Here is a 25,121-nt window from a genome sequence, read left to right on the forward strand (position 1 = left end):
GTTTAATGCATGTGCACAATAAACTTGTGGACCCACTGTTCAGTATGAAAGAAGAAAATTGAAGGATTGAGACGAAATTCTCCTTGAATGAACAGAACAACATTTTTATAGGTAGTGAACAAAATTTCCTGCTATGCAATGTGCTAAATAAAACAGAATTTGGAGGATTGTAATTTAAAGGTCCAGTATCTATACAGTGTTAAACATTCCATGTGATTGGAACTTAAGTTCATTTTCCCAATATTTAAAGCTTTGAAGGGAACTTTCACAGTTATTCATGAAAAAATGTAGACAATGCAAATCAGGAAAAAAACTTCCTGATTTAGAATATAACTTAAGAAAACAAGGATTTTGTAAACCATTTATCCTTCCTTCTTTAACTATTGAAATTTATTTATAATTTTTTTCAGTACTTTGCTGACCTGTCAATTGTTAAAAGTATGAAAAATAGTTGCACAATCCTTACTTTGGGGAAAGCTGTGTTTACATTTTTTATGTATTTCACACACGCTTTTGCACGTGGTTGCCTTAAAAGCATCTTACTTACAGTAGCATTTGGGCATTTCAAGTCCTGTTACATTATGCTGGTAAAAGAAACTAATTTGATATGAGAAGACAGTGCCTATACAGCTTACTTCCTTTAGAAAAGTGTCTTTTTATGTGCATGTTTTTATGCAGCTTTTGCCACAGCACTTTTAAGAGTGTGCTTTTTCATTTACTTACTCAGGTTCATGCTTTTAGTTAAGTACATACCTTGGCAATTAAGATCTTTATACTCAAGAAACACATTTTTTAGACTGTTAAACTGCATCAGTGATTAGTTTAATTCATAATAAATCAATATAGCTAAAAGGATTGATAGGCATGCATAAAATGAATTACCTATAATCTATTTTGCATTACAATAGCAACCTACATCATTTATTACTATGTGAGCTTGAATATTAGGATTATTTTCTAACTTTAAGCTTGTAATGTATAACTCTTTACAAATTTTACTTCCAGAAGATGATTGAAAAATAAAAATGCTCTGGATACATTCCAGTTATTAAACTATAAATTCTTAATAGTGCTGGTGAATTTGCATTTATTTTTCAGGTCTTTCACATGAATACAATGAGGATAATATTGAGAGGCTTTGTTTCAGTCTAATTAGTTTATGCTCATGTTTTCCTTAGGGGGGGGAAAAAGTGAAAACTATATTTAAATTGTTTATTCAACCTATTAGAAATCCAGCCTGGTAAGTAAAAGTTGCTTCAGCTAAACTTAACTGACTATATAAGACATACAGTCTAGTTTACAAATAACTAGAATTTTTTAAATATAGGGATAGATACATTGCTACACAGGGAAGAATACCAATGGGAAGAGAAAACCAAGTATTTTGTATTTTTAAATTTGTCAAAGAAGGTTGGACTAGATAGTGTAATGCAAAAAAACCCCCATATTATTTAAAGATTCAAGGCCTGCTTCTTCCAGTTATTTCATTGTTATAGGACCTCAAACACATCATGTCATCTAAAAAAAAAAATGGGGAGTGAATTAGATTTCATTTGTTTTTCTCAGCACCAAATCTATGGTCATATGAGATTGGAAATAAAACAATAAAGTTGAAAAAAAACTGGAGAAAAAAGTAACTTTTTAAGTGAAAAATTAATTTTATTAAAAGAAAAATTTTAAAATGACTACAATATATAATTCAAAATAAACATAATTATACTTTACAAGCATTCATTTATCAGGTTGTCTTTTTAGAACTTTTATAAAAGCATCCTTTGGAACTTCAATATTGCCAACTTTTCTCATTTTTTTCTTTCCTTCTGCTTGTCGTTTTAATAGTTTCATCTTCCGAGTGATATCTCCACCATACTGAGAAAAACCAAAACCATCAGTCGGCGGGTGGGGGGGAGGGTAGGTTTATAACTTGAGAAATTTTAAACTATAGCTGGTCATGTCATCTTAGCCACAATGGCCTTAATTGTTAACACTGTAAATTGTTCCCTTTGAATAAATAAAATCTCACCTTATGCAGAAGGCTTAGAGTTAGACTCAATGTATTTGTAGCTACATCATGAAGATTGCCTGTTAGTCTTGTCCAAGGGAATGAAAATTCAAAAGCTAAAATTTCCATTATCTAACCATATTCCATATATGACAATTCATTGATAAGCAACTTAATCTGTCATCCACAATCTTTCTGAGATCAACACAGCATAATTAATTTATTAAAAAATAAAGTTTTGCTATCCAAAACTCTTATGCTCAGACTGCCCAAGAATAACAGTGCCTTGCTTCCACCCCAGGCTCCACTGCTATCATCCAGAGGAACAAACCTTATGGAGATGGTACTTGGCAACTGCTACTGAGTTATCAATGGATACTGTTTTAATCAAAATGAAGCTAAAGAAAAGAAATTACCCAAATGCCTTTAATATTCTATCCCAAGAACCACTGTGCCTTTCCATTTGCCGCTAAAACCTCCATTGTTACAATGTGAGCTCCTTGAAAGCAGGAACTGTCTTTTCCCATTTGTATCCTCCAGGACTAAAAAAATATTTTCAGATTAAGCAATTTCTTAATTCATTTGGAAAACTCTTTCCTTGCAGTTTTACTTATGGGTTTTTTAAATTTCCAAGGTGAAGTAGTGCTGTAGAATAAAACTATACAAAATACAGGTAAATTACAGTGATTTTTCTTATAATTTCACCAGTGTAGGAATCTCTCAGTGAGGAAACTTCCTCTGCAGGGGAGTTTCAAAAATTAACTGTTCTGAAACTTTTATTAATACAGCAAATTTTTGATAGGAATTATGTCTTTCTCATTGAGAGCAGGCTGTATTGTGTCTCAAAAACTTATTTGAGGGGCAGCTAGGTGGGCACAGTGGATAAAGCACAGGCCCTGGAGTCAGGAGTACCTGGGTTCAAATTCGGTCTCAGACACTTAATAATTACCTAGCTGTGTGACCTTGGGCAAGCCACTTAACCCCACTGCCTTGGGAAAAAAAAACCTTAAAAAAATGTATTTGATACTGACAAGACAAACAATCCCTTCTTACAAGGAGTTTATATGAAGTAGTTGAGCACAAGATAGTTTGAGATACTGGCTCCTAGGTTTGGGATAATCTGGAAGTTTCATGCAGATGGTACTTAAAAGGATTCTTCCCCCTTTGGAATATCCTTCTGACCTAGTAGCCCCTTATTCCCTTTGCTGCGTTCTATCAGTTAGGGGCGATATGGTAAGTTGGTCTAGTTTGAGAGGGGACTTATGCCAATCATCCTTCCCCTATCAGCTTTGCCACTATACCCTAGCTGCACCCTCATCTCACAACCTGCAAAAGAACTTGTGCTCCTCCATCCATGAATCCTTCCATGACCTGGGAGGCCATCACCTCCTTCATTCTTCCTTCCTATAGTCTCCCCTCTGCTCAAGTCATGCTTCCTGCTAGAATGTAAGCTTGAAGTTGGGGAGAGGCTATTTTTTTGGTGGTATGTATCCCCAGCATTTACTACAGCATCTGGCACACAGTAAAGAGAGTGCATGCCAGACATATGAAATGGCACTGCCAATGTAAGGACACTAAAAGTGGAGTGTAGGACGTGAGAGAAACAGAGTCCATATTGGGGAGAAAGGGTAACAGCCAATGAGGCAGGAAGGCTGAATGAAGGGGTGGCTATTTTTCCCTAGAGCAGAGGTTCTTAACATATTGGGGTTAGCAAGAGATCTGCCAATGTTTTAATGATTTTATTTTTGATTTACTTGTAATCTTACATATTGTGTTCATTTACAAACATGGTCAGAACCCACTCTAGGAGTAGTAGAGTCACATGGTTGGCTGCCCTTAAGGAAAATCCTTTTAGCAACTTACACTATTTTTGTTTTCAAACTCTTAATTATGCACTTAAAAAAAGTTATTCCAGATATTTTTAGAATAAAAACAAAATATGATACATACACATTTTGCCAAGACATTTTTTCTGTAAGCTTTCACACTGTAAAAGGAAAGAATTATCATTTAATACTTTTGGTATAAATGTGCATTAAATGACATAATTGAATGCCTAATACATAATTTTAGAAAAGTACCCCTTATTTTACCCATGATGACATAATGTCATTGAAATAGCTGGAATAGGGATTTGAACCTAATTTGAACCTAATCCAAGTCTCAATGCTTTCCATTACTTAAAATTTGCCTTTAATTCAGTGTAGTTGTTTTGCTTATTTTAATTGTCCAGAAAATCTTAAAACTTAACCAAAACATGAATTAAGAAGTATTTGATTCTTGTTGAGCTACTTTACTTGATCACTTCATGATGTTAAAGAGACCAGAAATAATAATTAGTCACAGACTTCAGGTACCTATATGAAAGCCTGGGATTAGGTCACATTTTAACTCATCATCAAAACTAATGGAAAACCTTTTGGACATGGTCCTTGAGGAAATGTGTTTTGCTGAATGGCATTCATTAAATACTTTTTGAATGAAACCCACACCTCCTACAAGCAGAGTAGTCGAGTTTAAATAGAAAAGATTTAGCTGCTTTAGGCAGTCCAAGTTTTTAACATATTTTAGGATGAACCTTAGCATTTAAAAAGCACCAACACATAATTATGAGGATCTAAAAATGGCGTTCTATATTTAAAAATGTTTTCTGAAAAATCTGGATGTCATTGAATGAATTTAAACCAATAACTTTAGGTAAATTCTACACCCCTCCCCATATATATATATATGTACACACACACACACACACACACACTAATAAACAGCTATTTTGGCCAACTAAGCCCAGAGATGAACATCAGTTACATTAATTTCAACTCACGTTTCTCTAGCAATGATTTTACTTCCAATAGCTGCTTGAATAGCTATTTCAAATAGTTGTCTAGGAATTGTATCCTTCAGACGTTCACATATGGTTTTTCCAACGGGATGTGCCTTTTCTCTGCAAGAATAAGGGTGTATTATATATATATATATATATATATATATATATATATATATATATATATATATATATATGTTAGGCAACAAGAACAGGAACTCTAGACATATTTAAGTAATGTCAATATATCAAGCCAATGAGATTTATTTTGTTATACTTGAATATGATGTAAAACAAAAGTAAAGGGAATTTATCTTTATCCAACTGAATTCCCCAACTTTCCCTTCCAAACAATTAAAAAATAATATATATAAAAATACCAGATAAATCCTTTTTTTCTAGCTGGAAACAACTTGGGAGGAAATGTCTGTGATGGAGCAGCAACATCAGTGGACCTTGGCAGGGGTTTCAATAACAGAGAACCCTAACTTAACAGCTAGTTGCAGGACAACATTAATAGTTGGCAGCTTCATTACTCATTCACAATTCTGGGTCACAGCTGGGCAGAAAGAAATGATAGTGCTTTGGGGAAACTGGGGCCTTGCCGAGTTAAGACCAGAGCTTGACCAGGAAAACAGGAAGACTATGTATCTCCCAGCACAATACAACCTTAGAAGCATCAAGAACTTGCAGATCACCAGCAGTAGCATGGAAAAATCCTGAGGTCTAGAAACAGTGCCTCCCTACCCGCACTGAACATAAAAGTTCAAAGGCAACAAGTAGGCTGGAAAAATGACCAAACAACAAAAAAAAAACTGATCACAAACTCAGAAGACAACAAGGAGGGAAAAATGCTATGGTCAAAAGTGCAACAAAAACTCTCTCTCTGTCTCTTTGTCTCTCTCTGCAGTCTGATATCCAACATCTTCATAATCAAATCATATTTACTATTAGTATAATAGTAACTGAATGTGAATAGAACTCATCCATAAAATGGAAGCAGATAGCAAAATTTATTAGAAAACAAAATCTAACAATCTTTTTATGAGATACAAGAAAAATTAGCTAAAAGAAAAATAAAAGTAATCAGTGAAACTATTTTGCTAAAAGATATTACCGATAATAAAGTAATATATATATATATTTTACTACTTGGCAGTCAAAGTTTCTCTGATAAAGGTCTAATTTTTCAAATACATAAAAAAACTCAAATTTATACAGATCATTCCCAATTAATAAATGATCAAAGTATATATATGAACAGGTACTTTTCAAAGAAATAAAATTTTAAGTCATTACTGATTAGAGAAATAAATATTAAAGCAACTCTGAGATACCATCTAATGCCATCAGATTAACTAACATGACAGAATAGGAAAAGGAGAGAAGGAAAGCAGAAAAATAGGAACACTAAATGCACTGCTGGTGGAATTGTGAACTGGTTCAATCATTCTAGACAACTATGCTCTAAGGGCTATAAACTGCAAGCAACCTTTTGTGGTGACAAAGAATTGAAATTGAGAGGTTGTCAATCAAAAGGGACTAAGAATGGCTGAATAAGTTGTCATGATTGTGATAGAATATTACTATACTATAAGAAATGTCAAGACAATGGTTTCAGAAAAGATTTATATGAATTGATTTTACATAGTAACAATACTGTAACACTGATTAATTGTGAAAGAATTGAAGACATTTAAAAATATTTTTAAAATATCACTACTGAGATTTCCTTTTTTTTAAAAAAAGCTTTATTATTTAAAGACACAAAACAAAATTAAAGATCATTTAAAAGTACAGAAGATTATTTATCAAGCTTTCTATAATAACGTGAGGAGAAAGGAATTAAAGGCCCTCACAGTTAGGTGCTGCATGCTCATGTAAAGCCCCAAACCAGAACAAGATCAAAGCCAAACTTTGGGAGAAAAAGAAAAAGGGGGAAAAATAAACAAAAAACATTTTTTTCTTTTTTTCAGTTTTTTGCAAGGCAATGGGGTTAAGTGGCTTGCCCAAGGCCACACAGCTACGTAATTATTAAGTGCCCGGCCGGACTTGAACTCAGGTACTCCTGACTCCAGAGCCAGTGCTCTATCCACTGCACCACCTAGCCAACCCTGATTGAAGACATTTCTGAAGGACTCATAACACAATTCACCTCTAAAGATCTGATGAACTCTGAACATAAACTGCAGTCTAAATTTTTCCACTTTTTCTTGCTTTTTAAACAGCAACATGGCTAATATGGAAATGTTCTGCATTATTTCACATGTATATGCATTCTCAATGAATGGGGGGAGGGTGTAAGAAAGGGAGAGAATCTGAAAACCAATTTTAAGAAATATATACTAAGGTGATGCAGTGGATAGAGCACTGGCCCTGGAGTCAGGAGTACCTGACTTAATTACCTAGCTGTGTGACTCGGGAAAGCCACTTAACCCCATTGCCTTGCAAAAACCTAAAACATATATATCTATATATCAATATATATCTATATCTATATATAAAATAAACAATGAATCAAAAAAAACCCTAAGTTAAACTGATTTGAATATACCAAGAATTATTTTTAAACAAGTTTCATAAGTAACTTTTTTTTAAATTTATGTAAGGCAATGGCATTAAGTGACTTGCCCAACACAGCTAGGCAATCACTAAGTGTCTGAGGCTAGACCCGAACTCAGGTCCTCCTGACTCCAGGGCCAGTACTCCATCCACTGCGCCACCTAGCTGCCCTGAAACTTTCAAACCTAAATTTTTCATGTTAAAAAAAAAAAGTTCATGTTACAATTTTAATTTGTTTCTAAAAACCTGCTATCTGTTAACATAAAATTGTTCTAACTATCTACCATCCTAATTTTCCAACTTCAGTTTCTCCTCCAAATTGTTTAGGAAAAGATAGAAATAAAGGACAGGCATGTTGATGAGAAGAGGATAACTATACTGCATCAAGAAAGAAATAACTGTCTAGAAATGTAATGTTGATAATCCCATGTACACTTCCCCATTCAAATCACATATGGAACACTGCTATTCTGAAGACATTTTAGGAGAACAATTCAGCGATTGGTAAAGAATTTCAAGATCATGCCACTGAATCTCAACTGAAGAAACTGGAAGATATTTAGTATATGGGAAAAAGAATAATGGAAAATACAAAGAAGTTGGTTTTCACAGTAAACTTGGGGGGGCAGCATTTGGAAAGATTCAAATTTAGTTTAAAATTTAGTTTTTAATTTTGATGCAAAAAATCATCAGCTGTATTGCAAAGGGAACTATTGTGATCACTTACAATTAAAAATTCTATGTTGTATCTTTTGCCACACAGCTAGGTAATTAAGTGTCTGAGACCGGATTTGAACCTAGGTACTCCTGACTCCAGGGCCGGTGCTCTATCCACTATGCCATCTAGCCGCCCCTATGTTGTATGTTAAAAATAATTTTCTTTTGTTATTAAAAAGTTAAACAAAATTTGAGTAAAACTAAAAACCTCAAGAAAAACAATGATTCTTTTCATTACAAACCTGATCCTATCCAACTTACCTATGTACAATTGTTACCAACTCTTCTACAGGACTGCCATTTAACAGAATATCCATTTTTACAAGGTCTGCAGTCTGATATCCAGCATCTTCATAATCAAAACTAATGGAGGAAAAATTATATGGTTAATATTTTTATTTCAAATCAAACAAGAAACAAACAATATTAAAATATCTGACTTCACATTAAAATATTTAATCTACAGTTCTAGACCAAAGGGGCTGCTAAGAGGGGAAGGTAAATTTTTATGAGATTGCAAACAATGTTTCTCTTGAATTTAATTCAAAAACTGTTACAGGATATAACTTGGAGCTAGAGGGTAACTTTTTCTCATACTATAGGAAATGAAGACCCAATTATAAGGCGAACAGGTGGAATTTAACCCAGACCATTTGACTTCCCTATCTTTTCTGCTAGACTTTCTTTGTCTTCCCCAATAGTGTCTTTACTATAGACTTACTTTTTCTAAATTCTCTTTCTGTAAAGTCCACATCAGACATTGGTCCATGAAACTGAAAAGGGAGAGGTTCCATGAAGAACAGGGTGCTAAATAACCAAATCTCTCAAAGCCATTTGATAGATAAGTCAAAACAAAACTTGCAACAAAAACTTTTAAAAATAGAATTTCTAACAAAAGATGCCATTGGTGATGTTGCAAGTGTCATGTGGAAAAAAATGACCAATTGTGGAGAATAGTTTGGAACTATGAGGAAAAAAAAAGAATATAAAATATTATATTCTTTGATCCAAAGATTTTGTTGTTATGTATATAGGATACATTCTTCTCTTATTAAGCAGTGACAGAAAAGCTTTAACTACATTATTTATAACAGCACAGTGTCTATCCTTGGTTCTCACGAAAATACTTACCTAGCATACCCAGAAGAAAGAGATTTCAACAAATCATAAAAATCTACCACAATTTCATTCAAAGGGAAGAGGTATTTAAGCATAACTCGATTCTGATCAATGAACACCATATTTTTTTGAACTGCCCTTCTTCCCTAAAAAACACAAAACATAATCATAAACTACTAAAGATTCCTGAAAAAATAGACAAATCCCATGCTTAAAATTCCCATTAAAAACAAACCAGATGTTCACATGGACCAAAATTCTGTTAGCATCCTAACTGGCTGTATTCCCTCTAGTCTAGCCTAAGTGTGAATAAATCACCCTCTCCTGTTGGGAATGATAGACTGGCTAAGACAACAGAACAAATACCAGAGGGGATATAGAAAAATAGGGCTATGAATCTCTGCTGGTGGAGTTTTCAACTAGTCCATTCTATCTAGAGAATAAGGAACACTATGCTCAAAGGACTATAAAACTGTGCTTATCCTGTGACCCAGTAATAGCACTACTAGGTCTCTATCCCAAAGAGATTAAAGAAAAGAGAAGAAGACCTATTTTTGCAAAAATCTTTATAACAGCTCTTTTTATGGTAGCAAAGAATTGGAAATTGAGGATGCTCATTGCGATGAATGGCTAAACAAGTTGGTATATTTATGGCTAATCTATGATGGAATACTACTGTGCTATAAGAAATGACAAGCAAAATTAGTTTCAAAAAACCTGGGAAATTATTTACAAAGTGAATTGGGCAGAACCTAGAGAATGTTGAACAAAATAACAGCAATTTTAGAATGATGATCCAACTGACAAAGACTTAACTTATTGACCGATAAAATAATCCAAAGCAATTCTACCTACAGAGAACTAATGAATCCCAAGTGAAAACTGAAGTATACTTTTTTCATTTCATTTTTGGGGGATATTTTTGTGTTTTCTTTTGCATGGAAATGTTTTGTATAACTTCATTTTTATAACTGATATAATATTGCATGACTTCTCATGGGATAGGTGAGGGAGACAATTTAGAACTCGAAAATTTTTAATAAAACTTTTAAAAACGTAATTAGAAAACATCTAATGATGCTCCACTGTGTCACCTAGCTTGGCATAATTACTTCAAATACCATACCACCCAAGATGTGGTTGAGATTTTTCAAGAGAAATTAGGGGAGAAATAAGGGGGAGGGGTGGGTTGTAAACAATTTACTTTGAATAAATTTCCTACCTTCTTTTTCTCTTGTCTTAACCCTATTTGGGCTCAACTCTTCAATGAAATTCATTTTTACAATAGTACTAAAGCTAATATCTTGATTTAATTTCACCATGTATATGGCCTTAATACCTTGCACTATCATTTCTAAAATCTCTTCTCATTATTGTTTCTTACAGAAGCCAGTTTACTGTACCTCTCATTAAGTTTCTGGTTCCAGTGTGACAGTAACATCAGTCTTTAGATCATCTGCTGAATGAAAGTAATATACATCACCCATACCTCCAAAATGAACGGGGTCAGATTACCTCCTCTGCTCAATGCTATAGGCTTTCGGGTTCCTCACTCACTGTCATCCCTAGAAGACTGACTTTACTAAAATCCTATTCCTAAAGTTTAAACACAAGAAAAATATACATGCAGCTTATACCAAGTAACTACCAACATTTACAAAGCATTTTAAAGTTTACAAAGAACTTTACATGGATTAGTCAACTGAATCCCACAAGAGACCACAGGTATTACTAATTTCATTTTAGATATAGATCTAGAAAAACTAAGTGATCTGCCCAGGACCACAAAGTTAGTAAAGGTCAAGAGGTGGGATTCAAATCCAGATCTTCCAAAGTCTAACTCCAGTGCTTTCTCCATTATATTATACCAATGAACAATAAATAATTCTATTGAAACAATTTCTGATATTATGTCACATATGCTGTCAAGGTTTTAAAACATTAAATTGATGAGCAAATCTTAATCTTTCTTTTGTATAGCAAATGAAAATTATTTTACATGAACATTCTTTTCAAAATGACATATCTATTATTTAATTTAAAATGGTATAATAGTATTTTGGAATGAGGCAAGAAATTTGGTGAAGTAAAAATGACTTAAGCATTTAATTGTATTTTGTACATACCAGGCAAAGTGACATTATTTTTCCAGTGTACTCATCTGGTGTTATAATGGTACCCAAAACAACTGGCTCCAAATATTCCTTTACTTTTGATTTATCAGGAAACTGGGCAGGATTGATGATTGTAATTTCCTTTTCTCTATATTCCTGAAAATGAGGGAAATCAATAACTGTTAAAATTTCCAAAGTGGTCTCATAATTTGAGTTGATTTCTCAAATTTCATATTCTTTATTAGAATAACAATAACTTGGAATAAAATGAATACTAGGCTTAAATCCTGGTCTGAAAATTATTAATTATCTGTATGATCTAGAACCAGTCATTTAACCTCTGTAGATCATTGTTCTCACCTGTCAAAAGTGGAGGTTATGAGAGGATCATTCACGTCTCTTCCACTTAAAAACCATGATCCTATTATTCCAGGAGTATTGGTTGTCTGCTTTGCTTTGGTTATTATTTATCATTAAATTCCAAATTTATAATCACTTAAATTGATAATTCATTATTACTTATATAAACCTGCATATATGTATACACATACATAAAACTATTCATGCCTTATATATAATATCATATATACGGTAAGAATGAAAAAAGAATGATCTAACATTTAATTTGCCCCCCCCCCCAGTGATGCAAATGACTGTTAACTTAATTTAACTTTTAACAGCCCCCAATCTAGATCTATGATTTAATTAATGTTGTGAATTAGTGATTTTAAAATCCTAAGTTTCAGTTGCTACCTATGGCCTCTAAGATAAAAGATTAACGATATTATTGCCATGTAAAAAAATTCTTTTATAGTCTGGTTTGTGTGCTCTCCCCCACAACTGATTACATTATCCTTTTCATATACTCTAAATTCCCACCAAATTGGGCTACTTGCCGGGACATGACATTTTATCTCCTATCTCTATTTCTGTGTACTGGCTATCTCTAAAATATTCTCCCACTTTTTTCCTCTTGAACCCTAGTTTCTTTCAATGACAAAGTCATAGTTTCTCCCGATATCTGTAGTTAAGTACTTCATATCCAAAAGCATCATTTATTTACCATATTTATTTTTCTGTGAATGTGCAGTTACCCCTCTTTAGAATGTAACCTTCTTTGAAGTCAGGCCTGTATTACACTTTAGCATTTGTATCCCAAGCAACTGGCACTTAAGTATATACTTTATAAATGCTTGATGATAACTAAACTATTATTTTGGATATATCTTCCACCAATTCAAGCAAATAATCTGTCTGTGTTACAATATGAAAAAGAAGTCTCTCCTCTTGAGAATCTAGTAATATCAATAATGATAATATATTTATTATGTAACATTGAACCCAGACCTTCATGGTTTGAAGGCCACTCAATGAGCTACTGCTACCATTCAAGGCACCATGGTATAGCTTTACTATATCGATGAGGTAAAATTTGCTCAAAAGGAAAAGACTGCAATTTGGAACTTACTGCCATGCTGTTGACTAAAAAAACTCAAAAAAATTTTTTTTATTTCCAATTACTGATTCTACTAAGAATACACACCATTTTTACCAATGAAAGACTAAAATGAAGAATATTTTTATGAAATACATGGAATTATTTTAAAAGTTAGGATAAGGTCTATATTAAACTGTTAGGAAGAATTTTTGGAATTTGCTCTTCCATAATAAAAAGTGTAAGAATTCTTAAAAGTAATTTTTCTTATTCTTTATTTTCCTGAAAAAGGGAAAACAGGGGCGGCTAGGTGGCGCAGTGGATAAAGCACCGGCCCTGGAGCCAGGAGTACCTGGGTTCAAATCTGGTCTCTGGTCTCAGACACTTAATAATTACCTAGCTGTGTGGCCTTGGGCAAGCCACTTAACCCCATTTGCCTTGCAAAAAAAAACAAACAAACCCAAAAAAGTTAATTTGCTCTTAATCAATTACAATTCAAAATTGACTTTACATCTCCAACTATCACAGCAGAATATATAATTATACCAACCACAGAAACACTATTAGTTTCAAAATTATAAAATTTAAGTACCTTTATTAACTTCGCTGAAGAAAGAACAGCTCTATAAGGGACAGTAGGTGTAGTCAAGATAACAGAAGCATTATATTCTTGCTCTAAGCGTTGATTAAAAACCTCCATATGTAGAAGGCCCAGAAACCCCAACCTGGGAAAAGAATCCAAATAAAATTATGTCACTCCAATTGTATATGCCTTAATACTTGTTTTGAGTGATAATACTTAAAAAATTAAAAAAAAATCAATATATACAAGTTATTCTGCATATCAAGTTGTCAAATCTATAATTTCTTTCTCTAAATTGCTTTTGTTTTTCCCCTTTATCTCCACTCATATGGAAGAACTTTAGGGTTGGATTCCTTTCACTCTACCTGGATCATTCCATTAACTTTCTAATTAATCTCTCTGCTTCTACTCTCTTCTATATTCTATGCACCTACCAGAGATATTCCTAAATCAAATACATTTTATTGTCACTCCCCCAACTCAATTAATTGTGAATGAAGTCCTATGACCTAGCAGATATAAACTTCTGAATTGGCATTTAAAGAATTTCATAACCTGGCTCAAACCCAACTTTTCAGCTTTTTTACAAATCATTCTCTTTTGCCTATTCTTCCACACAGTTAAAGGGGCCTTCTTGCTGTTTCTCTCACAAAATATTTCAACTCCTAATTTTATACCTCTGTAGTTTGATGCCAAATTTCCTTCAATTAGAAGGATTAGAAGTCACCTCCTACTTCCCCACTTATATTTATTTTGCATACTCTATGTGTATGCATTATCTCCACTTATAGAATATAAGTTCCTTAAAGATAGGGTATCATCTTTTGCCTTTGTATTCCTAGTACTTTCTTCACATAGAGTCAATGATTATTAAATGCTTAATTGATTAAAATTATTAATAAAAATAAATGGATAATGAATCTCACCTCCAACCAGCACCCAAAGCAAGGCTACTATCCCGATGTACCGTCACACTTGAATCATTTAAGGTCAGTTTTTCTATAGCACTCTTCAAATTATTATATTCAGATTGGTCTATGGGGTACATTCCTGTAAAAACATTTGGTAATACATTTCTTTTACCATATCAAGTCACACTAACAGGCTTTATCTCTCAGCCCAAGACATAATACTACACACAATAATCCTAAGAATTTATCAACCTTTCTCCCTATATTTCACTGGACCCAAATATTCTTCAATCATTGCCTTAAAGTATACAAATAAATTTGTGCTAGAATACCTTCCTAACTTTACTCACTAGCATCCTGCTGATCAACTATTAAACAGCATTCACCACCTACCAATTTCCATTAATAATAAATAAAATTTTGGGAATGAATTCTTATAAAAACAAACCACACTGTGTAATTCTCAAATATTACAAAGAAGATATTCCACAACAAATTATTTTGTATCAGTCTTTAGAAATCAGCTCTGAGGAAGTTTTTTGCAATCTATCAAGTGTAAAATGCATTGTGTTTTTAAAATACAATTAAAAACTAATACAGCTGAACAGACAACTGCTCCAAATTAATGACAGTATCCTGAAATACTTGTTTTACTTGCAGACCAGGATTTCTTTAATGTTACTTGAGCATATATTATACCTTCAACAGGGAAGCCTTTGAAACTCCAAAACTTGCTCAAGAAATAGTTCAAGTGTTTTGTCAATATTAAAAAAGTCTATTTCCAGCATGTCATTTTTAGAATGGAATAATGTAAACTGTAAAATTGCCTAGTTATAAATCAATCAGTTATTCTATCTTTTGGGTGACCTCACAGAACTGTGGCCCAGGCCCTGATATTCTGAAGATGCAAAGTAGTTACAGATGTACATTGGTAGAAAGACTTCCATAATACAAGTTCCCTCTACCAATGAAATTAAAGATCTAGGCCAAATCAAATTTTTATTACCTGAGGAAGAGATTAAGATACTATTATAAGGTATTTATTTCCTTAAAACAAGAGCTCAATTAAAATTAGTACAGGCCCTAGAACTTTAAAATATTATCTTTTGGAATAATTTAGGTAACACTACTGAAAATTTAAAATTCACTGTGTATTTTGCTAATTCATGAGGTAGAACAAAACTGTTCAAATAACGTATTAACTTAAAATGAATAGTTCTTACAACTGGATACTGTACTTATGGAATCTGTCATAATTATTCTTGTTGCATAGTATATATTGAGAATAAAAATTTCTGCTCTAATTTTTGAACTCGTGAACTCCTCACCTGCAAAAACCATTGGTTTCGCTGACTTAAACCCAGGCAAGGGTTCCACTGGTTGTTTATGTAAATATAATGTATCGCCTATTTGAGCTTCAGTGACATCTTTCATCCCAGCAATCAGAAAGCCCACCTGTCCTGCATATCTAAATAAAATTAGTATTATATGGAAAATAATATTGATTGTATATGTGTCAAGTATACCCCCATTCTTGCAGCTCAATCTTTACATTTATACCCATTAGCTCATCTATCATAAGAAAACCATCTTATTTCAATCCCAAACCTTCTCTTTTTGAAAACAATTATTTATTCTCAAGATCTGAAGTGGACCTATATACAGAAGACTCCAAACAGCCTCTCTTGCATTCTATTTTCCTCTACTAATACAACACCAACATAAAACAATCCCCTAAGACCAATTTTCATACCTTTGAATAAGCCCCATTGTTTCCTCTTTCTAGTAATGAAACAGGTAGAAAAGAATATCTAGGGGGCAGCTAGGTGGAATAACAGATAGAGCACGGGTCCTGAAGTCAGGAGGACCTGAGTTCAAATGCGGCCTCAGACATTTAATAATTACCTAGCTGTGTAACCTTGGGAAAGTCACTTAACCCCATTGCCTTGCAAAAAAAATCAAAAAAAGAAAATAGGAAAGAATATCTAAGATATCAAGAACAACTGTGATGATGACTCGGAGCACTGACCTCTACCCATTCAGAATATAAAAGTAATTGAACTCACATAAAGGGAAAGAGAAAACCCACTATGACTTAGTAAATAAATGTCAAAGTGTTGCCTTAGATATGTAGCAATTTTTTCAAGCTGCTTTCAGTAATAGTCAAGATTTTTACTTTTTTTTTTAGGTTTCTTTTTTTTGCAAGGCAAACGGGGTTAAGTGGCTTGCCCAAGGCCACACAGCTAGGTAATTATTAAGTGTCTGAGACCGGATTTGAACCTAGGTACTCCTGACTCCAGGGCCAGTGCTTTATCCACTACGCCACCCAGCCGTCCCAAGAGTTGTACTCTTAAGTCCATTACTGGACCACTTGATGCATCACATTATATGACATCTCTCCATCGAGGAATTAATAATGTTACTACATATTAACCATAGAAAAAAAATCACAACTAGTCTCAATGTTTTCTTTCATATATTTGATTTATAGAAGAGAAAAGCAAAACAGCAAAACAAAATGCCATAGATTTGGTCAAAAAAAAAAAAGGAAGAAAAAAATGCAAGTTCTTAGATGTGTCCATTTACGAAAGAATACTGTAAGGATTCTCAATCTCGATAAATTCGTGTATCTACAAGTTTGCGATCAGAAATGGCATTGGAATGAGATAGTTGCGTAAGTTAAAATAATATGTTCTTGGAAATTATTAGCTACAGAATCAGAATTGATAGCCTAGAAAAGGAATTGTAAAGCCATCATTGATCCAACCCAATCCCCAAATTTTTGATTAAATGAGAAGTTTTAAAATGACTAAATAATTTGTAAAATATATAATCCCGCTAGAGCCTCAAGTCTCTTGAATGCAACTCCATGGTACATTAAACTGTCTTCAAACTAGGAATTTCTCCAAATAGTCTAGCTAAATAGCTTTTAAAATTTTAAATGCACTATGACAAAAATAAGTTAATCAACAGAGGGCTAAACAATAAAAGGTATTATATTGAGAATTCAGTTAGTTTTACAGGGAAAAAAATATACCAAAACTATTTATAGCCCTGATTACTTACAATTTCTGAGTTAGTTGTTCATCTGGGCTCAAAATTCCAACTTGATTAACTTCATAAGTCTTCTGTGTATGAGCGGATACAATCTTATCTCCTTTGGAAACAACTCCATCAAAGAGTGCTACATTAGCTATCACTCCTCTATACTGGTCAAAAGTAGAATCAAATACTAAAGCCTTCAGGGGATTTTTTCGATTAACCTTTGGTCTATAAAATATAAAAAATAAAAACAAAAACTCTACTATATGTTATTCAGATATATATGTATACAATAAAAATGTTCTACAGATAAAAGAACTGGACTTGTGATTTCACCAGTACAAGAACTCCCTCTATCAATACAAGTTAGGAATAAATCTATAGCAAACTTTTAGAGAGGATAAAAACAAATACTCACGGAGCTATCCTTTCAACAACCGCTTGAAGAACTCTATCTATATTTGTTCCTAGTTTAGCGGATATCTAAAAAAAATTTATAAGATTTAAACATAAGACAACAGGATGTGACAGGATGACTGCTATTTACTGAATTCTCATTATCTGAAATATACTCATATTTAATGTTTTAAGGTTAATGGATCACTTTCTCCACTAAAATTTGTAAATTAAATAGCAAAAATATCTTCACTTTTACAGATACAGAAAGGTTCCGAGAGGTTACTGTATTTCCCCATGTATAAGACACACCCTTAATTTGGGGGCCCAAAATGTGAAAAAAAAAATGTATCACATAAAGTTATTGAACTCAAGTTTTATTCATCATGAAATTCATACAACTCCTCATCACTGTCTTAGGAGAGACTGAAGCATCAATTGTGTCCTCCTTTGACATCAGTAACTTTTTTTTCATCAGCAATTCTCCTGGCCTCATGCTGAACTATCTTTGTGGACACAGGAATTCCAATTGCCCTTTGCTTTTCAATCCATCTCTTCAATAATTCCCTCTCTGGCCATTGTGCTGACTTGCCTCTCGTGGTCTTCTTCTGCTGGGGCATTTTTCAAGTGGAGTTTTTTTTTCCTGAAGCCAGTCTCGGATTGTCTTCTCAGTTGGAGGAGGATCAGACGGACATTCAGCAGCATAACTTCCATTCACTTTTGCAAACTGGATCACTTTGAAATTGAATTCAGTATTATACAAAGATATTTTCTGAGCCATTTCTGGGCAGAACATGGTAAAACGTAAACCAATATACCAGTAACAAATGGGAAACAATGAGTGCAAAGATAACAAACACAGAAAAAGCAGGAAATGCAAGTAAAAAACTATACAACCACTGTATAAGATGCTCTCAGTTTTTAGACCCCAAATTTTTTAAAGAAGGGTGTGTTTTATACATGGGGACATACAATATGTAACTGTCCCCAGATCAAACATCATTAACTATGAATCAAAATTTCAACCTAAAACTTCTGACCAGGTCAAAGTATTCTTTTTACTGTACCACATCAGATAGTGGCTCAATATTTTGGTTAGGATAACATGCCAAGTCAACAATAAATCAAATATTCAACTTGGCTTGAGTATTCCATTGAATCTATGAAAATGATTATTCCATTGAAGCTATGAAATATAACTTATTTTACCTGAAGTCACTGATAATTAAGTTTAAATCATGCCTACTTTACCCTTCTGAGTAAAAAAAGTACAAATGAAAGAGTAAAAATAGATGTTTTACCTTAATGCATTCATCATGGGGGATGTCAAACATCTTTTCAATTTGCTTTTCAACCCTTTCAGGGTCAGCATTCTTCAGATCTATCTACAAAATATTAATATTAAATCTTATACAAAAATAAAAATATACTGATGGATGCACATTCAGGGAGATGTTTCTTTCCAAACTCGAATTTCAATGAGCACAATAATCTATTAAATATGCAACTTAAAATTTTGCATAATGCTTACAAATTAACTCTTTAAACATTTCAAAAGATCAATGATTTTACTCAACCTTAACACCAATGTAGAATGTACCTTTCTATGCCCAATAAGACATTTTCTTCCTAGGTTGCTAATGCTAGAAATATTACTAAGTGGACCAACTTCTTGCAATAAAATGTCTAAATTACCAAATTTATGGAATAAAAATGAGTGAGGCACTATTATTCTTTTATAAATTATATTTTATTTTTTAATTATAAGGCATCTACTTTTCTCACTCCCATTTGTAAAAACAATTTTAAAAGTTTAATTTCTTCATGCCTTGTTCAAAATCCACCTCCACAACTCTCCTGAATTTACTTAAATGCAACTTTTCAGATTTCTCATTATAAATTCCTATCACATTTTTCTATTTACTTCATCTTAGCTTGAGTTTGTGTATACTGTGTATTATTTTTATACATGTTATCACTCCTCCTGGAATGTAAGTTTTTGAAAGGCAGCAAAAATTTCAATAAACATCTGAACACCTATTATGTCCATCACTAAAATGCAATTAGTCTTTCCAGATTATATGAACTATATACCTACTCTGTTAAATGGAATTTACAATCCATTTTCTTTAAAACTTATCCTTCAAATTAAAATAAAAAGTTAGTTTTATATTTTAGATTTATATTATAAGGAAGTTATCCTACTTCTTAATTTTGAGATTAAAAGAAAACAAAAGCTCAAAAGCACTATTTTATTTAGCACTTTATTTTCTAACATGTGTGTATGGATAACATCCTTTCTAATGCCTAGCTTAGGAATTTAGGGGTTGAAAGCATTTTAGTCTTGGCTTTCCTATAAGACAATAACCTTCTTTATAGCACCACCACTTCATTTATATAATACAGTTAGTATAGTATAATACAGCATCTAGGAAGTAATCCATAAATACTTGTTAACTACAAGCAATTCACTATACTAGGTGGGGAAAGAGAGGAAGAGAAACACTTAGGTGTAATACTTAACATTTCATTACTACACCTGTCAGGTATTTTAAAAACACAAATATAGTTACACAGTACTTCTTATAATTACCTTGTTTATAATAGGAATTATTGAGAGCTGTGCTTCAAAGGCAAGAAAAAAATTTGCTACAGTTTGAGCTTGAATACCCTGAAAATATTAAAGTAGACAAAATTTACAAACACAGCTTACATCCAAATTCAAATCACTATAATTTATACTCCTCTATTAAAAACTTAACATTTTTGTATAATATTAACATGATCCCCACTTATAAGCACTTTTGTTGTAGGGGACTCAAAACCAGATAGTGCTGATAACAAGGCAAAAATGTTGAACAGGTGGCACTAAACATTCACTACCCCAAACATGTGTGGCAGTTAATCAGTCAGACATAAAGATAAAGCTCAAGTAGAAATACAACAATCTGAATGATCATATTTCAATACAGCAAGAAACTTCTTAGTTTTGAGTATGGTCCTCTGGAACTTAGATTCCTAATCTAATAAGTAAGGGTTATACTGGATGGTTTCTTAAACAACTTCTTCTGGATCTAAAATTCTACAATTCTAAAAAATCCAGATGATACTGGTGACTTGCTGGAGAATAAAGTATTAAAAAAAAACCCCAATAACACCAAAAGCAATTCATTAGATGTGTTATTCCTTATAGGCAGAGGCAGTGTCTTTCTTTGTATCTTCCTCCTGGCCTAGGACACTGTCTTATAAAAAGCAGATTCTTAAACATTATTGGAATTAATATTTTGTTACACAGTGTGTTTTCCAGAACTTAATAAGGTTTGTGTCAGAAGGTAGTTTTGTTTTGCATCATATTTAGTTGTTGTTTAGTCATTCAGTAGTTTCCAACTTTTCATGAACCCATTTGGGATTTTCTTGGCAAAGAGAGTAGAGTGCTTTTCCATTTCCTTCTCCAGCTCATTTTACAGATGAAGAACTGAAGCAAACAGTGTTTAAGTGATTTGCCTAAGATCACAAAGGTAGTAAGAGTCTGAGGCTGGATTTGAGTCTTCCTCATTTTAGACTCAACACTATCTCCACTGTGCCACCCTAGCTGCCTTCAAAAATAAAAATAGGCATTTTATTGTTTATTGTCTGACTCTATGTAACAACATAGTAAAGATACTGAATTTCCTTCTTCAGTACGTCTCCATTTAGAGATGAAAAGCTGAGGCAGATAGGGATTAAAAGGCTAAGTGACTTGGTCAGGGTCACATAGCTAGTGTTTGAGGTCACATTTGAACTCAGACATTTTTGATGCCTAGACAACTACTACAGCACCATTTAGTTGTTCTATATATTTAGCAAACTAGAATTTTAAAATGGTTACATGGCAATTTAAAAATTTACAAATTGCTCTATGTTATTTATTGAGCCCCATAACTATCAGTAACTCCACAGATTATTATTATTCATCTTTTATCAATGGGGAAATGAAATTCAAAGATGTTATTCCTGCTCACACAACATCAGAGATTTATAATCAAATTGTTCAACTCCAAATCTAGTAATCTCCTCCCTATGCTACCCTGCAGTACTTCTCCATCACTCTTGAGAAATTGAGTTATTTCTTTAAAATGTAATTTCCCAAATAATGATTTTCCACAATTTTTTTCTATTTTGTGAGTCTTATTGACCTAGTCATTAAAGTTCTCAAAGTTTGTTTCCAAAGTGTGCTGGAAGTAAATGTCAAATTATAAACTCTTATGATCTTAGTCATACTTGAGATTATGACCCAGTTTAATACTAGGAAATGGGCATGTCACACCTTTAAGAATTCCCTTACTAGGGGTGACTAGGTGGCACAGTGGATAGAGCACCAGTCCTGGAGTCAGGAGTACCTGAGTTCAAATCTGGCCTCAGACACTTAATAATTACCTAGCTGTGTGGACTTGGGCAAGTCATGTAACCCATTGCCTTGCAAAAAAAAAACTAAAAAAAGTAATAAATAAAAAAAAGAATCCCCTTACTTCAAAATACTTTTTTATTTAAAACCTACAAAAATAGCTACACAGATGAGCATATTAAGTCTAACATAAAAAAACTGCCTTTTTATTAAAGATTTTCCAAGGGAAGTTTATAAATAGCAGAAAAATCATAATTATTAAAAAAGTAAAATGAAGTTTATACCTCATTAGCATCTACCACAAGTAAGACACCTTGACAAGCAGAGAGTGATCTTGACACTTCATAATTAAAATCAACATGACCCTAAGGGAAAAAAAAAGTCAAAACAACTGAATAAAAGAGTAGCATTCCTAGTATGGTCTGATCTTGACTCTTTAAATTAAACCTGAATTTATCTGTTTAACATTAATAAAATAAGTGACATTAAAAAGAATAGTAGTAAACAAAAAACACAATTTACCGATTCTAAGCTTTAGGCTAATTAACTTAGGCAACATTATTAACAAACAACCGGGATTAATTTTTAACTTACTGGTGTATCAATGAGATTTAAAAGGTATAGTTTTCCTCCATAATTGTAAAATAAAGTGGCAGTCTGTGCTTTAACAGTGATTCCTCTTTCCCGTTCTACTTGTAGTTTATCAAGTACTTGTTTATTGTGATCAGTTTTGGCAATTGTACCTAATAACATAATTTTGTGAAAATTTCTATTAGAAGATGACATTCAGTTTTACAAACCACGCTAGAAGTTGAGTTGGGTTATGTTCAATTCTATATGATAATGAAATATACTAAAAAAGGTCAATAAACTTGATTAAACCAACATTCAAACATTTTAAAAAAACATACTTATTAATGATCATGGCTAAGAAATAAAATCAAAATAAAGAGCAAAAATAAAAAAAATCAGTCTATGAATTACTTGATGTCAAATCATCTTAATAAGTATCCATTCCACATTCAAAAGAATTCACATACCTGTTAGTTCCAGAAGCCTGTCAGCTAGAGTACTTTTGCCATGATCCACATGGGCAATGATGCCAAAATTTCTAATATTTTCAGCAGGAAATTTAGACATATCCAGTCTTTCCTAAAAGGGTTAAAAAAACAACTCAAATATTTCAATTAAGTGATTTTTATTTACTCTTATTTCCAGATTAAACCAAACTTACTTTCATTCTAATATAAGTACTTTCACAGAATTCCTTTTTCCTTTAGTCTTTTTTATTCACTTTTCACCGTAACAAAATAAAGTTACCAAGATATAGTAACAGATTTTATCAATTGTCACAATTAAAGGTAAACAGGGAGGTGGAGTTTCCTTTTCCATCAATTTCCCTCCACTTACTAGGAGAAAAGGCAAGTCTGGGTGAATCTCACATTTTTCATGACAGAAGCCTTTTTGGTTAAGGGGATTCAAATCCAGATAGTGCTGACAGCAAAGCATCTGGGAAGCAATCCATACTTTTTTTTTAACTAACTACAGGCAATTCGCTATGCTAATTGGGGACATTTATATCATTTACTCTAAAATATGGCAGATATAAGCGATATCAAAAATACAAAACTGTTGATCTTCATGTTGACGGTTCTTAATTCTGAGATGCAAAGCAAGCCGCTTTACGTTAAGGATTTTATTCTTTCATTTCCGAGTCGGAGCTGAGCTCCAGCAATTCATATGTAAACATTTATTTTTTTTTCTGTTACACTCGAGATGTGAAAGGAACGCAGACTCTGAACTCAGGACTAAAATTCCTCCCCTGCAAAATCTGCTTCCTACAGGGCCCCTCCCTACTCCACATCCCAGGGTCGGGGCAGTTCTGCGCCCCCGGGCCGCCCCCGCCCCGCCCCACCGGGGTCACCGTGTGGTCCGCGCCGCTATGGGGCCTGCAGAGGGTCACCCGGAGCCGAGGCGGTGAGAGGGGGGAGGCCCCGCCGGCCACCTCCGGGCGACGGCGAAGGCCCCCCAGGGCGGCCTGCACCACCCAAGCGCAGCGGCGCCTGGGCCCGGGTCCTGCGAGGGTCAGCATGGCCGCGGGGGGCCGACTCTTAGAGCCCCGTCCGACCGCTCTGCCCACTGGAACCCTTCCACGGGTCCCGGATTCACTAAGGACTTTTACTCCGGAACCAGTTCCCGCGACCCCTCGGAGAGGTTGTGACCCCGCTCTACGTCATTACGCCACCCTCCGCCAGGGGTCACGTCCCCGCGCCACAACGCCACCCCGCCCTCCGCGGCTCTGACGTCACCGCGTCCTCACCCTGCGGGACTTGCGAATTTCCCCTTCTTCCTGTTTCTACTTTATTGGCTTTACTCGTCCCGCCCCCCGAGGAGGAGGTGCGGAAGCAGACAGAAAGCAGCCCCCCCGGAGTGCTCCCAAATGTAGGGGCCCCCCAGCCTCCTCCCACAGAAGCCTTGTCCCTGGCCTGACTTCCTTCTGGATTCTCCAGTTTGACGCGGGTAGCCTCCCCACTTTTCTTAGCCCTTCCTCACCACTGAGTTGCTTTGAACATCTATTTATTCATTCATTCATTCATTCATTTATTTTTAGATTTTTGCAAGCCAATGGGGTTAAGTGGCTTACCCAAGGCCACACGGCTAGGTAATTATTAAATGTCTGAGACCGGATTTGAACCCAGGTACTCCTGACTCCAGGGCCGGTGCTTTTATCCACCAGGCCACCTAGCCACTCCTGCTTTGAATATTTAAAAACAAACGTTTTGCCAATATAGGGGCCTTGGGTAGAAAGGGAAGGCCACAGGCGGGAGAGGACAGCTCATTATGAGGGAAGTCATACCTGGCCTAGAGTCTATATTGGCGGGCGATTCCAGAAACTTCCACCTCTGTTCTTAAAAATGTGCAGGGTGTTGAGACCCTAACCCACAATGACTACTCGGAGTCCTCTCCAAGTGGCAAAGAGTTCAAATTTATTTCGATTCTTGCAAGAAGCTGGGCAGTTCCTAACTAAGAGA

General features: G+C 34.2%; 2 protein-coding genes across 8 annotated transcripts in view; one reads left to right on the top strand and one right to left on the bottom strand.

The window, feature by feature from the left end:
* LOC141517957 (glucosamine-6-phosphate deaminase 2) overlaps positions 1–1,855 on the top strand; it is a 30,099-nt gene extending 28,244 nt beyond the window's left edge. For 2 of the 4 annotated variants that reach the window (XM_074229512.1, XM_074229513.1), the window contains exon 7: positions 1–1,851. In XM_074229512.1, coding sequence (XP_074085613.1) covers positions 1–62 — 62 coding nt within the window. In that variant the 3' untranslated portion in view covers positions 63–1,851. The other 2 variants (XM_074229514.1, XM_074229515.1) reach the window with 2 other exon arrangements.
* On the bottom strand, positions 1,675–24,317 carry GUF1 (GTP binding elongation factor GUF1). Of its 4 annotated transcripts, XM_074229507.1 has the most exons (17): positions 24,014–24,303; positions 23,130–23,241; positions 22,684–22,832; positions 22,374–22,454; positions 20,299–20,376; positions 19,007–19,090; positions 17,728–17,792; positions 17,334–17,537; positions 15,596–15,735; positions 14,283–14,406; positions 13,366–13,498; positions 11,351–11,494; positions 9,237–9,370; positions 8,367–8,468; positions 4,827–4,946; positions 3,953–3,989; positions 1,675–1,869 (listed from the first exon to the last, which is right to left on the bottom strand). In XM_074229507.1, exons 1-17 carry the CDS (start codon positions 24,179–24,181, stop codon positions 1,732–1,734), a joined length of 2,013 nt encoding a protein of 670 aa, XP_074085608.1. In that variant the 5' UTR covers positions 24,182–24,303; the 3' UTR covers positions 1,675–1,731. The 4 variants fall into 4 exon arrangements, with proteins under 4 accessions (XP_074085608.1, XP_074085612.1, XP_074085610.1 ...); XM_074229508.1 differs by lacking the exons at positions 1,675–1,869; positions 3,953–3,989; positions 4,827–4,946 and adding an exon at positions 8,827–8,878 and having other exon boundaries at positions 24,014–24,317; XM_074229511.1 differs by lacking the exons at positions 22,374–22,454; positions 22,684–22,832; positions 23,130–23,241; positions 24,014–24,303 and having other exon boundaries at positions 1,676–1,869; positions 19,007–19,086; positions 20,299–22,366.
* Between the last annotated feature and the right edge of the window lie 804 nt (positions 24,318–25,121).

Source organism: Macrotis lagotis, chromosome 3 (genome assembly GCF_037893015.1).
Source record: "Macrotis lagotis isolate mMagLag1 chromosome 3, bilby.v1.9.chrom.fasta, whole genome shotgun sequence".
NCBI lineage: Eukaryota > Metazoa > Chordata > Mammalia > Peramelemorphia > Peramelidae > Macrotis > Macrotis lagotis.

What these genes read in the sequence shown, in the direction of transcription:
- GUF1 (XM_074229507.1), bottom strand. Translation starts at nt 24,181, where the DNA reads ATGCTGACCCTCGCAGGACCCGGGCCCAGGCGCCGCTGCGCTTGGGTG. An exon ending in TTGTGGTAGATGCTAATGAG is followed by an intron (nt 20,377 to 22,373) that starts GTATAAACTTCA and finishes TAATATTTTCAG; the next exon opens with GGTATTCAAGCTCAAACTGT. An exon ending in TTGGTAACAATTGTACATAG is followed by an intron (nt 4,947 to 8,366) that starts GTAAGTTGGATA and finishes TTATTCTTGCAG; the next exon opens with AGAAAAGGCACATCCCGTTG.